Source organism: Ctenopharyngodon idella, chromosome 9 (assembly GCF_019924925.1).
Source record: "Ctenopharyngodon idella isolate HZGC_01 chromosome 9, HZGC01, whole genome shotgun sequence".
NCBI lineage: Eukaryota > Metazoa > Chordata > Actinopteri > Cypriniformes > Xenocyprididae > Ctenopharyngodon > Ctenopharyngodon idella.
In genome coordinates this window covers 1,656,275-1,673,420 of record NC_067228.1, presented here as the reverse complement: position 1 = coordinate 1,673,420, position 17,146 = coordinate 1,656,275, and the positions used below count along the sequence as shown (strand labels likewise).

Genomic DNA, 17,146 nt, shown 5'->3' with positions numbered 1-17,146 from the left:
AGACGCGATGCGATGACGCGACACGCGATAAAAGGTATATTTTCCATGTTAATCAGAAGTTTTGATGATTCTATTTTAGAAATGGTTTCTATTTTTCTGCGACGTCACGGCAGGAACAAGAACAACAACACAAAGTATGGCAATGATAATCTCAGGTACTGTTTATGTGCTTTATTTAATGTTAAAAGCGTCTAATGTAAGTTTAAATATCATTTTGTGCGTCTTTTATAGTCGTACTGAAAGCAATAATGGACAATTCACCTCAGATCTTCGAAATAAATAAAAGCAAACACGAACGTTCAAATTGTCAGCTCATTGTGAACAGACAAGTGTATTCTATGACAAAGATTGTTTCAGTAACTCAGTATGTATTTTTTAATAATGTTAAAATGGTGTAATATTCATGAATTTGATTATGTTCTTATCCATTTCGTTGCGAGTGCCGTTGGAGCTTGCCGAAAGACTCCGCCCACGCGCTCTTCTGATTGGCTGTGATTTTTGATTGACTGTATCGCGTCGCGTCTAGTGTGGACGTACAAATTATTTGTCGCTGGAATCGTATCGCATCGCGTCTGGTTAGGACACGATGTTACAGTGATTCTGAACATTAAACTCGCTCACCACAAACTATCTGAACAGAATTACTCACACTGCACACGTGTTTAAGAATTTTACTCTCCAAATATTGTTTTAACTGACATTTATTTGTTTAAGACGTCCCTCGTTGCATTTCAACGTTTTCTGTTAGTATTAAAATCCTGAAACCTTGAAAGCACATGCGCCAAGGGTCTGTTCGCCCTCCTTCAGTCGGATGTTGTGCGCCGTTCCTGTTCGACTGTTTCCAAGATGGTCCGGTCGAGCTGGACTGGTGTTTCTTTTTTCCCTCTTCTGTCACATTGTTTATCAGCATGATGAATGTTTGCTTGAGCTGAATGAGTTCCAGGCCTGAGCACACTGATGTTTAGTCCAGATGGAGCTGGATTTAGTTTGGACTGAACCGAACGTCTCTGCGAGTCTGTTCTCAATCACGCATCCAGGAAACATGTTCCTGTTGTAATGAAGAAAACCTCTGCTAGATACTGTCGCTCACACTGACTCTCTTCAGCGAAGCCCCATGATCCTTCTATAACGGTAGAGATTTTAAGTCTTGATTTCTTTTGGCAGAAATATTGACTGTCTGAAAAAGGACTTAATTCTCCATCTTGTTGTCTTTTGCAGCGTTTCTTAAAGGTGATCTGCGTCATTTCTAGCGTCACCAAACAGAACTCCAAAAATAATGACCGTTTTCCAAAGTGTTTCGTGTAGGTTTTGGCTGGTTAGCATAGGTCCTTGCTGGTAACTAAAGTCATTTATGACAAGATATTTGGAAGAATGTTTGTAACCATGCAGATCTCGCCCCCCATTGACTACCAGAGTAGGAAAAAAATACTATGGTAATCAATGGTGGGCGAAATCTGCTTGGTTACAAACATTCTTCCAAATATCATCTTTTACGTTCAGCAGAACAAAGAAATTCATCCAGGTTTGGAACAACTTTTTGGGTGAACTATCCCTTAAAGTGAAGCAAAGAACGGGTCATGTACTTCAGCAGGGTCATTAGCTAAGTAACTGTCACTGAGATTAATGGGAACACTAACAGATAGAGATCTAAACAAACAGATTCATTACACACTTCACTTCTATTCAGACATGTGATTTATAGAAACAAGGACATTTTGCAAGTTTAAAAATACTGAAGTTCAAATGACCAAAACAGAAACTGAACCATTGACTAAAACGGTTTCTTTGCACTATATATATATATATATATATAATATACACACATACATACATCTGTATGTGTGTGTATGTATGCATGTAATATACATGTGTATATATGGGCCATTCTACAGAATCGGTGCAAACTGCTGTCCTACAACCATAAAACACATTTAAAAAGCATTTAAACCCTCTATGGTATGCAATATGATATCAATGAGGAAAAAATGATTTGTGTTTTTCCTGCTTAAAATTGGACACTTTAACAAAATCAATAAACATTTTCATAAATTTGTAATTTATTTATTTTTTATAAGTTTGTTGCCTCGAGGCAACATTGTACCACAATGGAAAAATTGAAACATTTGGCATTTTCATGTAGAAAAAAGAAATATGTTTATTGAAAACATAAATTTCTTTCGCTAGACACTTGAACAAACAAATTTATCCAGTTTTAAAAGCTTCATATTTAATAAAAAGTAACATTTTATATCCAGCTGTTGCCCTCAGGCAACATTGTACCACAGTGGAACACAAGTATTACCAAACTATCATATTATTATGTTATTTTATGAAGTTATCATATCCATATTCATCCTCATCTCCATCTTCTCTCTCACCCTCACTCTCTCCCTGACAGATTGTCACTATGATTTCATCTTCCTCATCACAGTATGACCCCTCATCATGACCTTTTTGAAGTGCAATAGAAAATGTGCAGATCATAATATATGCAGATATAGTATGTGAATTACTATTCTTATAAGTGCATTACAAAATCATGTGAAAATGCAAATATGTTTAGATAATTCTAACTCTTTTCCTTACAAATATAATACATTTGTATTCAAACCTATTATGCCTGTATGGGCTTATGCGATTCCATTATGGTACAATGTTGCCTTGAGGCAACACACAATTTTTTGTTATTTTCTCTAAAACATTTGATGATCTATAATGTAAAGTTCTTGAAAATACTTCTTTACTTGCCAGTGAAGGTGACTCGTATTTTTGTGGGTGATTAAATGGATACAAACAAGCGAAAAAAGCACTTTTCACTGGCGAAAATATGGAGCCATGTGCACATGTGCTGAAACAGGACACAAAATGGACCCCTGTTGGTCATGTTTTGGTCTTTTTTTAAATTTTATTGATTAGTATTTGAGTTATTCTGTCCTGAGATACGTTTGATCAATTGGTGCCTTATTTTATTAAAAACAAACTAAAATAGACCATGTTGCCTGGAGGCAACACCGTACTATAGAGGGTTTTAAGTATTCAAATCTTAGATGTTACTGGTTAGATGGTAATTTATTGGGTACTTTCAATTGGGAGGTGACTGTCCAGAACCCCTAAAATTCAACTTGTGAAAATATTGAAATCATTTTTTAAATTTTTTCCATTGTTGTTTTTAAAAATATCTTTTTCCTTTTTCTTTTTTTTTAAAGTGAAGTTAAAAAATATTTATTTTATATTTTTCTTTGTAAATCATGAAATTTTATGTAAAAAAAAAAAAAAAGTCCCGCATTTTCATGTCACTACCGAAACAGTGTATGTTTAATTTTTGATCAGGAAATATTCCTGTGTCCCTCCCTCTCATAACCTCTCTTTCACAGTAGATAGGTCCATTATTTGAGTTAAATGTGTTCAAAAGTCTGAAAATCTGTGTGTCACTTTAAGGAACGTCACTACCAAACACCTTTTGTCTGCAATTAAGCAAACTTTTCTGGGTGTTATTCCATAAAATGTAGTTTTTATGTGTGTTTAACTGTTCAGAACTGTGTTAGCTAACCATGTGCTGATTAGCATCTTTGAGCGGCTCAAAAGTACCTAAAATTGTCACTACCGAAACCGTCACAACTGAAACATGTGGTGAAGTTTCGGTTTTGACATCATTGGTTTTTTTGGGTGTTATTCGGTAAAATGTAGTTTTTATGTGTGTACAACTGTTCAGAACTGTGCTAGCTAACCATGTGCTGATTATCATCTTTGAGCTAGGCTCAAAAGTACCTAAAATTGTCACTACCGAAACCGTCACGACCGAAACATGGTGAAGTTTCGGTAGTGACATCATTGTTTTGGTAGTGACAAAATGGAACACATAATCCTTTATTTAGGGGAAATAAACACAATTTTAGTACAGTTATGCAAATCATTAGTGTTTTAGTATGTGAGTTTAAATTGTGTAATGTGATGTGGTCACTACCAACACATTACTGTCACTACCGACAATGTGCAGTCACAACCGAAACATGGGATGTTTTGTCAAAAGTAAAGTATATTGAATTATCAACTAAGATGTTATTATAGTGTTTGGTTCAATGTTTATTCAAACTAATGAATCCTTCACTTTGAAATCAGTTTGATAAACTTTATGACTTTTACAAAGAAAAATTTTATTCTAAATACAACAAATCTCATAAATTACACTGGAAATATTGTTAAAATTGTAATTGTTATTGATTTACCTGTGAAAACGTTTTAATAAAATAGCAAAAAAATAAATTTCCAAGGTAGATGTAAACAAATCTTAATAGGTCAATATAAGCCTTCTTATTAAATTGTTAATTATTGTGTTTCGGTGGTGACAAATTTGGGGAGAGGAAAAATATTCCAAAACTTTCTGAACATTAACTGCACAATTACACACACAGACACATATATGTATGTTACATATATATGTTAATTATAATGATTATTGTTCCCAGGTGCACATGTAATTATTAATGTAGTCATGATTAATGTAGTCAGATGTAATTTAGTCATGCTGAAGTAGTGTTTTATACTGATTTGTGGTGTCAGTGACACATCATGTTTTTATGCAGCTAAAATGAGAAAAAGACGGACCCAAAAAAATGCCAGGGCAGTGAATATTTTATAGGCGCAGTATTGAGTTTCAGAGCATCTTTCATTAGTTTTAATAAGCAGCCCAAAGGTTATAAGTAGCTCTGATTCCCTCCCTGAACTGTCACAGGCTGATTTATTCCTTTTCATTACTTTAAGGCTGGTGTTTAAGTGCTTCAGCGTATATAAGCTCTGTTTAATATCTCCATTTGAGACGTCTGCGACAGAACGCTGGTTTGTGTGATTTATATTTGCAGATTCTTGGCTGACCGTAACGGCAGTGAAAGCCATGTTTCAGGCTGTTTGTCCTCATTAAACATTTATTTACATTTTAAAGTGTTCATGCTTCAGCAGTCGTATCATTATAGTTCACCATCTCTGTAACAGCAATGACCACTGCACATATAAAGCCACACACAGTCTGACACTGATTATAGGCTCTGTGCTGTCAGACCTCAGTGTTATGAACTGAAGGAGGACATTTCTTGAAATGAGACTAATCTTAGTCAGCACTAAATTGTTAGTTATAGGCTATTTGTGAACTTTGACAGGTTGATGATGATGATGCATTACAGCTGTACAATATTTACTTGAGCACTGAACTTTCATATATGAACACAATGATCACATGAACTAATGGAAATGAGCCTTCAGTGGACATTTATGCTATACATAATATGTATATGCAACACATCTATATCTACTTAAATAATAAAAAATGTGAATACTGACTTTTACTTCAGCAGCTATATAGTTATTTTGCATTTTTAATTCAGGCCAATCAAGAAAAAATGCTTTTATCACGTCCTGTTCATTTGTTACACTGCAAATCAAAGTTAAATGCACAGCAGTCTGGGATACAGTACCCCTGCGTTGCATTGTGGGATACAGTACCCCTGCACAGTGTGCATTGCATTGTGGGATACGCATTGTTGGATACAGTACGCAGTGTGCATTGCATTGTGGGATACAGTACCCAGTGCATTGCATTGTGGGATACAGTACCCTGTGTGGTGTGCATTGCATTGTGGGATACAGTACCCAGTGCAGTGTGCATTGCATTGTGGGATACAGTACCCTGTGCGGTGTGCATTGCATTGTGGGATACAGTACCCAGTGCAGTGTGCATTGCATTGTGGGATACAGTACTCTGTGCGGTGTGCATTGCATTGTGGGATACAGTACCCAGTGCAGTGTGCATTGCATTGTGGGATACAGTACCCGGTGCATTGCATTGTGGGATACAGTACCCGGTGCATTGCATTGTGGGATACAGTACCCAGTGTAGTGTGCATTGCATTGTGGGATACAGTACCCAGTGCAGTGTGCATTGCATTGTGGGATACAGTACCCTGTGTGGTGTGCATTGCATTGTGGGATACAGTACCCAGTGCAGTGTGCATTGCATTGTGGGATACAGTACCCTGTGCGGTGTGCATTGCATTGTGGGATACAATACCCGGTGCATTGCATTGTGGGATACAGTACCCAGAGTGCATTGCATTGTGGGATACAGTACCCAGTGTAGTGTGCATTGCATTGTGGGATACAGTACCCAGTGCAGTGTGCATTGCATTGTGGGATACAGTACTCTGTGCGGTGTGCATTGCATTGTGGGATACAGTACCCGGTGCATTGCATTGTGGGATACAGTACCCAGTGTAGTGTGCATTGCATTGTGGGATACAGTACCCAGTGTAGTGTGCATTGCATTGTGGGATATAGTACCCAGTGTGCATTGCATTGTGGGATACAGTACCTGCTGCATTGCATTATGGGATACAGTACCTGCTGCATTGCATTATGGGATACAGTATCTAGTGAAGTGTGCATTGCGTTGTTGGAGACAGTACTCACTACCAGTGTGCACTGCATTGTGGGATACAGTACCCAGTGTGCATTGCATTGTGGGATACAGTACCCCGGTGCATTGCATTGTGGGATAGAGTACCAAGTGAAGTGTGCATTGCAGTGTGCTTTGTAGTATACTGCAGTGTAGTACGTAACCCAAGAACCAATGCAGAACGTCAATGTGAGGAGTAGAACACTGAACTGTGCTACAGGTGTTTGCTGTGTACCATCACTGGATGCCAGAAGACTGAAGAAGACTGTGACTTCAACAAACACAAGTGAGTGTTTTTATCTCTACACTGAACAACTGTGCGCACTTTAACTCAGGAAATGTAAACCATTTCCCATGTTTGTTCGGAAGTGATTGATGATGTTCATGGCAGGCGGCAGGTCACTGCACGCAGACTGCTTCATACCATTATGTCTTTGAATTTATTTCTGTTACCCTTAAAGGAGTAGTTCATGCCCTCATATCACATGCATTTCTTTCTTCTAGTGTTTTTGTCAGTGGTGTATGGTGTGGTGTGTTTGTGTGATGCACTGTCTTCTTCTCTAAAGCTGATTTATAGCTGAAACTGAATTTGTTTTGTAATGGATGACACTGTTACTGAACTGAATCAACACTGAACTGAATTGAGCTGTATAATGACACTATTGTCTTTTTAGAGCTGCTTATAGCTGAAATCAAATTTACTTCGTAATTGATGAATTTTACGTCATTATCAAAGTTATTTTCATGTTTTATTAATGTGAAGTTGCTTTGAAACAGTCTGTGTAATATAAAGTGATATAGAAATAAATGTTTATTGACAAATGCTGCAGGACAATGCACACACTCAACTTTTAGACTTAGGCTGCATTCAAAATCACACACTTCCATACTATATAGTAGGCGAAAAGTGACAAAAGTTCTTTTATGTGAACGAAGTATGTCAACAAAAGAAGTACAGTATGTCTGAATTCATGGATGACCTACTACTTCCGGTGTCATGAGAAATCCTCCCAGGAATCGGGTCTCCTTTAGGACCCAGGCGGTATGCCTGATCAAAAGTTGAAATCACATACTTCCCTACTATATAGTAGATGAAAAATGACAAAAGTTGACAAAAAATGTCCGAATTCACGGATGACCTACTACATGAGAAATCGAGTCCCCCCAGGAATCGGGTCTCATTTAGGAACCAGGTGATATGCCTGATCAAAAGTTGTTATCGTAATGTCTTGACTAATTATAACGTATTTCACTATTGTATAAAGTTTATTAAGTGCACAAACAACATGCTTGAAATATAAAATGAATGCATATGTATTGCATAATAAAACAACCTGGAAACAGACATCGGAAGCAAAAAACACACCTAATATAATATAAGCTAAGCTAGCAGGCTAATCGGGTAGATGTATGCTATGCTAGTACATAAGCTAACTAAAAAACAGTAAGAACGAAAAATGCTTGATTTCATATATATATATATATATATATGAACCATGTAATTTAAAAGACATTAATGGTCATTATAACACATTTTAAATGATATAAATCATAACGTGATTTTGCAGGAATCATAATCAGGTGCTAAAAATGCTACCCATTAAAAGCCTGTTGAATCAGTGGGATCATTCGGGGTCCTAAAGGACACCCGATTCCTGGGGGGACTCGATTTTTCACCACACTTGCGAGATTCTGAAGTGCGCATACGAGTGTACTGAGTACTATCCCATGAGGCCACGGGAGAAGATTTATGAATGGCAGTGAAGCGACGCAACTGACGCTGGTAGGTCACATGATAATGACAACATGGCGGATGTAGTACGTCCAGACAACATTCATACTAAACACACTCATACTGTATAGACCGTACTTTTTTAGCGGTCGCAAAGTAAGTACTTATTCAAAACAAGTGTCTACTTAACAGTATGCGATTTCGGACGCAGCCTCTGCATTGGAGGTTTCATCACATCACTAGGAGCGCTAAGACTAGTGAGAATTGACTTAAGCCCAAAGTATACCGCACTTTTATGAGTACGCAAGGGTCAGGGTACAGTGTCGCGAATTTCGTCATCAGATAAGCATACTTTGTACGCACAGGTCTCACATGTACATTAATTTTTTTTGCAGTACTTTTTTTATCCACAAGGTGGCAACCGTGCCCTGGGGGCGTCGATTCACAAGGTAGTTGAAGAAAAACTGCATAAACAGAACAGACCAGAACGCATGCAAGCTACAGCGACAATGGAGGCCTACATAGACGAGAGATTGTGTGAAGAGGTTAGAAAGTACCCTCATTTGTACAACTCTAGCATGAAAGAATTCAAAGATGTTTACATGTGTTGTAACTCGTGGCGAGAGATTGCTCAAAACTGTGCATGTGTCGAACGCCTGTGTACGTGTACGAGTGAAATGAAGTATACTTTGCAAGGCTGTGCTTTCGACTGTGTGCGTACATTAGCGTACTTGTAAAAAAACAAAGTATACCCAGGGCTTTAGTAAACAGCACCAACCTTTCTCTTTAGATACTCTTCAGTTCTTGAACTCGTCTTCCATCGGGCCTGGTTCTGATTTCCTCTCTGTCGCTGTGAAGAGAGAACCGTCTGCAGCTCCAGTTATTATTCTCAGTTCTTTAAGGAGATCTTGAAAAGTCCAGTCAGAATATTTCAAACTCATGAATGCATTACTGACAGATCCCATAAAACCGTGATGATTTGCGTTGTGTGTGTGAGGTAATGCTCTTTGATGGATCACCTTTTCAAACTGGCAGAACGGCTTATTTCATCCACGTTCGCAGTGCTGAAACATGTGGTCTGTCTGTTGGAGCATTCTGTTCTCCACTAAACCCTCAGAATGAAGGTGTCAGGGCTGTGTCACTCTACTTCTCATGAGAGAAACACCAAACAATCTGTCAATCAGGACCTTCAGAAGAGCTTCAGTGGTTTTTGGCTGCTGTCATGTGGCTTGTGTATCTGCTAAACATTGTGTATTGGGATAATACTATATAATTGTTTGAGAAGAAACAACTGCTGGTCCTATAAAATGGCCGTAATGCAACACTGCACAGCGGTTTTTGAACCTCTTGAGTCCCTTCACCTATATGTATCCTATATGTTAAAGGGGTCCTATAAAGCCCCTTTTCACAAGATGTAATATAAGTCTCTGGTGTCTCCAGAATGTGTCTGTGAAGTTTCAGCTCAAAATCCCCCACAGATCATTTATTATAGCTTGTCAAATTTGCCCCTATTTGGGTGTGAGCAAAAACACACCGTTTTTGTGTGTGTCCCTTTAAATGCAAATGAGCTGCTGCTCCCTGCCCCCTTTCCAGAAGAGGGCGGAGCTTTAACAGCTCGCGCTTCGGTCGCTCGACAACAACAAAGCTGGAGAATCTCACGCAGCCAAAATGAGGATTGTCAGTAACGGTGTTCAGCCTTACATTGTTCAAACCGGAGTCGACACTGATGGAGAGACTCAGGAAGAAGTTACAACTTTTAGACGTTTCTGAATGGTTAGTGGATAAATTTATGTAGTTGCTGTGGAGTTGATTCAACTCATCCACTAGCATGTGTCGTCATGTTAATCTTTTGTGCAAATCCAGCGTTGAATTGACCCTTGTTTGTGAAGCAGTCCGGCGTAAAATGAAGGCATGTCAACAACACTCTACTACAACAACTCTTCCTCTTCTCTAAAGCAGCACAACATGGCCTCGCCCCCTTTGTTGTGTGTTCTCGGGGGCGGGGTTTATGTAAATGTTAGGGTTTGTGATGTCACCAACCCAGGAAGAAGCTCGTTGTAGTCCCTACCAGCCATTTGTTGTAGTCCTTAAAAAGCGATTTCTGTAAAAGAAAATCTCTCCCTTTGCATTGAACTTTGAGCATTGTAACTTTGCAGATGTTGTTTATGCTCAAACAGCAACATTACACACTAACTAAAGTTAAAAAAGTGAAATCATAATCAAGGACCCCTTTAATCCATTGATGATCAGTTGAAGGAATCCTTTAGTTTTCAATCAGATTTTGAGCTTCTGAAAACAGTGCAATATTATACATGTTCGACTTGTGTGGCACAGAATAACAAGGGACAACATTATTATGATATAATTTTCTCATTTTATTTCTTAATTGATACTTCTATACATGGTGCATATGTACAATAATAAGTTATATATACACTTGTATTTCATTTGAATGGTTGTGTTTGTTGCATTGATCCAGGTGCTCTGCCATAAACGTGTTGATGAGGTCGACGTGGCCTTTACAAGGTTTAACATAAAATAAACTCATGGTTCATTGATACTGTACAGTATATATATAAATATATGTTACCGTGGGTCATGTGGAGGGGTAAACAAACATGATGCAACAACAAAAAAGTCTGTGATGCACGAATATGAAGTTGTGTGATTCTTTGGGAAACTGGAGACCTGCTCCATTCATTCGAAATGCACCATTTCTGATGGTTTTTACTACAAAATGTCTAATCATAATTTTCTGTGTGATTCAGTCAAAAACATGAGCTGTGTGAAACACGTTAAGCAGGCATATAATGGCAAAAAAGTAATTAAACATGTTACAGAGTGGCAGATCATTAAAACAGGGTCACCCGCGGCTCACTGCACACAATCACCGGAGACTTTTCCCCCCGTTTCTACCTTTTGCATGCAGTTAAACATTTATACAGCTGCCTCGGCTTCCCATCGGACACTTTATGGCTTTTCCGTTTGGATTATTAGTTAATGAGGTGCTGGAAATCACAGGCACTTTGCACTAGGAGTCATAAACCACCAATTCCAGCCAATTAGTCCCGGCAGCAGCGGCTAGCCGCAGGACACACACGCGCACACACACACACACACACACACTGTTCAACAGATTTATGTTTGTGTCAGTTTGACATGTATTTCATTGAGTCCAGAAACTGAAGCAGATAGAGCGAGTTCAGATGTGGGTCAGAAACTCAACACACATCTGCCCTGATGCACATGTGACCTGTGTGATAGAGTTTCCTTCACATGTCTGTGACATTAATGCAAGACACTACAGGCAAAACTTGATTTTTGAACGCACTGGTCAGTTTTGGTCTATTTTGCTTACATAACATGTCTTCTTTCAGACTAGTGGAAAGTAAACATCCAAAATAGACTTTTAAGTGTTTATTTTATTGCACACTTGCATCTGTAGGTTTCAATTTTTATCCATATCTTTAAAGGCGGTGAGTTTGAGTCAGAAATCTCCACTTCAGCAGCTTTACATTCACCAAACTTTAGTTTTATTCTATATTCTGAAGGTTTGTTGAGACTGTATATCAGTCGCCCGATTCATAGAACATTTTACTGGTAAAAATATATCTTATTTTGTCTTTTGACAGTATTTTCTGATTTCTGGAGTGATAAAAAGAGAAATCCGAAATTCCCTCAGTAAAAACCTTTAATTCTAATATGTCGATAAAATCAAACGAGTTTTGAACCTTGATTTATCCAATGCTTAGATTCCTATTCTGAAAATGTATGCAAATTAGTGCATATTTAATTAGATACTGCCTCATTTGCATATTTAAACTTAACATTTCAGAAAACTTGTACTAATTTACTGATTAATCCATATGGTTATATGATATCTATAGGGGTGTAACGGTACATGTATTCGTCCTGAACCATACGGACATCACAGTCAGACGACGAATACAGTCGGTCACAGGTGATCCACACTCCAATCCTGAAGGGGGCGCACGCGGTAATGCAACGCTGTTTGCTAACCGCCACAACAGGAAAAAGAGCAGAAGAAGAAGAACAGATGATAGGTGCTGTGTTCGAAATCGCCCCCTATACCCTCATTCACTATTCCCTACATTAGTCCACTAACATAGTCCACTTGAAGGAGTGAGTGAATTCGGACACTGAGTGCGCCGGAAGGGCTGCCGATTTCGCATAGTTTGTGCTGCTGTTTAATAATCATTTAAAATGTAGCAAACTGTGAGCTCCAGTAGTAATGCATATTTATGTTAAACTCTGCCATGAAAACTAGCATGTACAAACCTTAATTAAACGATTTAATGATCAATTAAAAAGGAAATTATACCTGTATGATAATATACTGTTCCAGCGTGGTTTGGAAAATGAATGGATGATTGATTCAGCCGCGGGCGCCATCTCCTGGCGAGATGCGAGAATTCATTCAGCACACGACTCTCACAGTGCATTATGGGTATTCTCCGTTGAGCGTGTATCGGTTGTACACTCGTTATCGCAGTGCATTGTGGGATTGAATGAGTGCACTCAACATCGTCCACTATGGTTTCGGACACCACTACAAATGGCTGTGCCCTCAAATAGTGCCCTATTTAAGGGTATAGGGGGCGATTTCGAACACAGCCCTAGATATGCGTGTAATGTCTCAATTAAAAAAATAGGCTAAATTGTGTGCGCTATTTACTAATTCGTTCCCTCGATTTGCTAAATCAAGTACACGATTTACAAAAAAGGGAAAGAATTAGTAAATCAAGGGAACAAAATAGTAAAACGTGCGCACGATTTAGCAAATCGAGGGAACAAAATAGCAAATCATGGGCACAATTTACTTTTTTTTCCCCTGCATGTCATGTGTGGGGCTCCATATGTTTAAACCGCGGAAAGACCTCAATAAAACAGCTTGAGAATAATATCTCACATAGCATTACATTTACCTCAGGCAAGTCATTCAGTGTACACAGCATGTTAGTACACTAGAGAAATCAACACTAGAGGGAGCATTTCACTGAATATATGCACTATATTAGCTTATATATTCATTATATTTACTTTGACTGTTAGTAATGTCTTAATTATTTAATATATGTTTAAATAAATTTGTCATGAAAACAAGTTATGACAGTAACTGTGTAAATGAACTGGAGTAATAATTTAGAAGTTAATGTAAAACCTGACTTATGTGCAATTTACATTTTTTTTTTATTTATTTGAGTTTTGATTATTATATCTAAAAATAAATTGCAACTGAATGTAATAGTTTGGGCTCTGCTGTTAATTGTAACTTTTAATATTATAGTAATGTTCAAGAAAGGGCTCCCTGTATATAGTTTACAGCATTAGCTGAGATTTATCCTTAAAAAATGTTAATTATAATTTAATTTATTTAAAGAGAGAGACACAATTTGTTCAATAAACCACTGTTTAATAAAAAAGAAGCAATTTTATGTTTAGTTTTCTCCTCCCTGCTGTACCGAACCGTGACTTCAATACCGAGGTACGTACCGAACCGTCACATTTGTGTACCGTTACACCCCTAATAGTTGATATTTTCACTCTATTCACCTGTAGTGTCTTGCCTTAAAACACACATTATAACAGTTAGTTATAGGGATGCACTGATATGAACATTTTGACCGATACCGATAACTGATAATCTTTACATTTGAAAGCCGATAACCGATATATTGGCCGATAAATCTAAATCAAAAATTTTTTATAGCATTTTTGAGAGCCTGATTACAAAAACGAAAGTCTCACCATTAAAATCCATGTCCCAAACACACAATTATAATGTTCTCGTTATAATTTTATGTAGTCTATATGACAGACTTGTGCTGTACTTGTTGAACTGAACTGTATTTTGCTTTTTGAAGTGATTTCAATCATATTTCAAGCAATACAAAACCATCGTGGTGAACAGTGCACATCTGAAGAGTCTCAGCTGAAGGAAATAATCCATTATTTATCAGCTTTAATATATCGGCCAAATTTTCTTATCGGGCCGATAATGATAACATTGAACATATATCGGCCGATACCGATATGGTGGCCGATATATCGTGTTAGTTATACAAATTTAGACAGTTTAACTAACTTGAACACATTCTCTTCAAACTGTTTTTGCAGTCGAAACAGAAAACCGACCGCTGAAGAGAATAAAACACGTACTTGCATTGGGTTATTAATGCAGCGGCGTACGCAATCAGTCTCGTGTCTGTGTTTATATGTAGAGAACGTCTGAGAGCAGGAAATGTTACTGAACATCCACTTCAGTCAGGACCACAGAAACAAACTGGCCGGTCAAATGTACATGGGTCTGATGTTCAGGTCTGGTCCTTCATGTGTCTGTCAGACGCTGGCGCAGCGGGACGTCAGGGTCGGATGGTGGCTGGATGGAGGGACGCTGTTCTCCGGGCCGCCCAGAATGTCGAAGCAGAGGGTCTCCACCGCGTCCAGCCGCTCGATCTGGACCAGACGGGTCAGGAGGTCTGGGATGCTGTAACCCGCCGTACTGATCCGGTCGAAGAGCTGCATGCCGTCGCTCATGCCGCCGATCTCGTCGCGCTTCAGCCCGAAGCTCTCGGCGAGGTGCCGCCACGTCTTGACCACGGCCTTGTCTGTGCTGTAGGTGGCACTGAGCATGCGGCTGGTGCGCTCCAGACAGTCGAACGGCAGCTCGGTCGGACTCAGACCTGCGCAGATGAAAAACACGGGCCTTAGAACATCATCATCAGAGTAACACCAGGAGTAAAACTCATCATCATCATCATCATCAGGAAAAACATTCATCTGCAGGTTTTGACAACCAACACACTACCTGAACTGTTCATTGTGCAAAAGTAATACAAATTTAAATTATTATTATTATTTTATATTTATTATTTTTATTATTACACTTACTTTTAAAAATGATTACTCAAGAACTATTATTTATTTTAGAAATATATGTAATAGTAATAAAAGTACCAGAACTGTTTATTAAATTAAAAATGATGATTATTATTATTATTATTATTTCTTTTTAAAAATAAATGTAGTAGTAATAATAACAATAATAATAATAGTAGTAGTAGCAGAACTGTTTATTGTGCAAAAGCAGCAAAAAGTTTATATTTATTTTTAGTAATACACTTACTTTTAAAAATTATTTAAAAATGATCATTCATTTTAAAAATAAATGTAATATAATAACAATAATAGTACCAGAACTTTTTATAGCACAAAAGTAAAACAATTATATTTTATTTTTTTATTAAATTAAGAATATTGTTATTTATTTAGAAAAATAAGTGTAGTAATAATAATAATAATAATAATAGTACCAGAACTGTTTATTGTTCAAAGGTAATAAAAATCTTTAAAAAAATATTTTTATATTTATTTATTCTTTTTTAAAGAATTATTTATAAATCATTATTTTTTACATTTATTTTTATTTTATTACACATAATGTTTAACTTACAATTATTTTTAAATACTAATAATAATAAGTACATTTTGAATTATTTAAAAAAATATATATATTTATTTTTATTATTACATTTTTAATTGCATATTTTTAATATATGCAATAATTATAATAGTACCAGAATTTTTTTATTGTACAAAAGTATTGTATTCCTTAGAACTGAAAGATTTAATTTTGAATTATTTATTTATTATATAAATTATGTTAAAATGCATTTGACTTTATAAGAAATCAATATTTTTGTCAACAAGAGCAACTCCTGCTCATTTGAATTCTGGATGATTTAATGTATTGTAAAATATAAACCGAGTCGTGTAAAATGTATTTGGCCTAGTGGATGAACACAAATAGGTCTGATATTTTCGTCAAAGCTGCAGCTGAAGAGTGAAATGTGTTTGCAGTGATATTCGCACACACTCCTGCTCGTTCCAGCTTTCACAGTGCAGCAGCTGTCTGTGTTTTACAGGCTTGACACACAGTATTTATGAAGCCACAGCGCTGTAAAGTCTCACTCACCCTCCGCAACACTGCAGGCTTTTGAGTACAAGTCCAGGATCTTTTTCCTTCTGCTGTGAATCTGCAGAAACAGGAAATGTTTTGATGAGTCACACGGAGAAACAGAGACGAATGTGAATCCACAGCACTCGTTCAGACGTACAGCAGACGGATGGGAGGATTTTAAGATGCTGTGAAGGTGTGATGGGATATACTTTATACTTTCCAGTGTTTCACAGTTTGAACTCGGGTTTATAATATCAGTTTGACTGATTTGAGTCTTTACACTGCAAGAAAGATTCTTACAAAGTATTTATTGTTTTCCAGTACAAATATCTAAACATTATATTAAGTCATAATTACGAGTTGAAAGTGACACAAAAAGTAAAAACTGCCATTCAAAGTCAAAATTGAAGCCCATGGTAAGTCATAATTATGAGGTAAAAAGTTGAAATTATGACCAAAAGTCAATTATGACTCAATTTGATCTCAATTTTGTCTCTTCTCTCATAATTAACTTAGTATGTCATAATTATGACTTGTCAATTTTGACTTTGAATGTAACTTTGTATATCAATTTTGACTGTCAATTTCAACTTTTTGTCAATTTTGACTTTTTACCTCACTTTTGACTCTTCTCTCAAAATCAACTTAGTATGTCATAATTTCGACTTCGAATGTCAATTTTGACTGTCATCATTTCAATTTAGTATGTCAATTATGACTTTTTATCTCATAATTTAGACTTCATCTCAGTTTCGACTCTTCTCTCATAATTGACTTTTTGTCAATTTCGACTTTGAAAGTCAATTTCTACTTTTTATGTTATAATTTCAACTTAGTATATGAATTTTGACCATCAATTTCAACTTAGTTTATCAGTTTTGACTTAGTAAGTTAATTTTGATTTTGTCAATTTTGACTTTTTATCTCACTTTCGACTCTTCTCTCAAAATCGACTTAGTATGTCATAATTTCAACTTCGAATGTCAAT

General features: G+C 36.9%; 1 protein-coding gene across 2 annotated transcripts in view; it reads right to left on the bottom strand.

Moving 5' to 3' along the window:
- Positions 1–17,146, bottom strand: part of edar (ectodysplasin A receptor) — a 101,265-nt gene that overhangs the window by 35,939 nt on the left and 48,180 nt on the right. Inside the window, exons 11-12 of one of the 2 annotated variants that reach the window (XR_007931726.1) lie at positions 16,174–16,234; positions 13,019–14,881 (exon numbers count right to left, since the gene is read on the bottom strand). Coding sequence is in view for 1 of the 2 variants with exons in the window: in XM_051906582.1 (XP_051762542.1) it covers positions 14,538–14,881; positions 16,174–16,234 (405 nt within the window). In the remaining variant the exon portion in view is untranslated. Of the gene's footprint in view, positions 1–10,528; positions 14,882–16,173; positions 16,235–17,146 lie in introns of those variants that run through there. The other variant, XM_051906582.1, reaches the window with a different exon arrangement.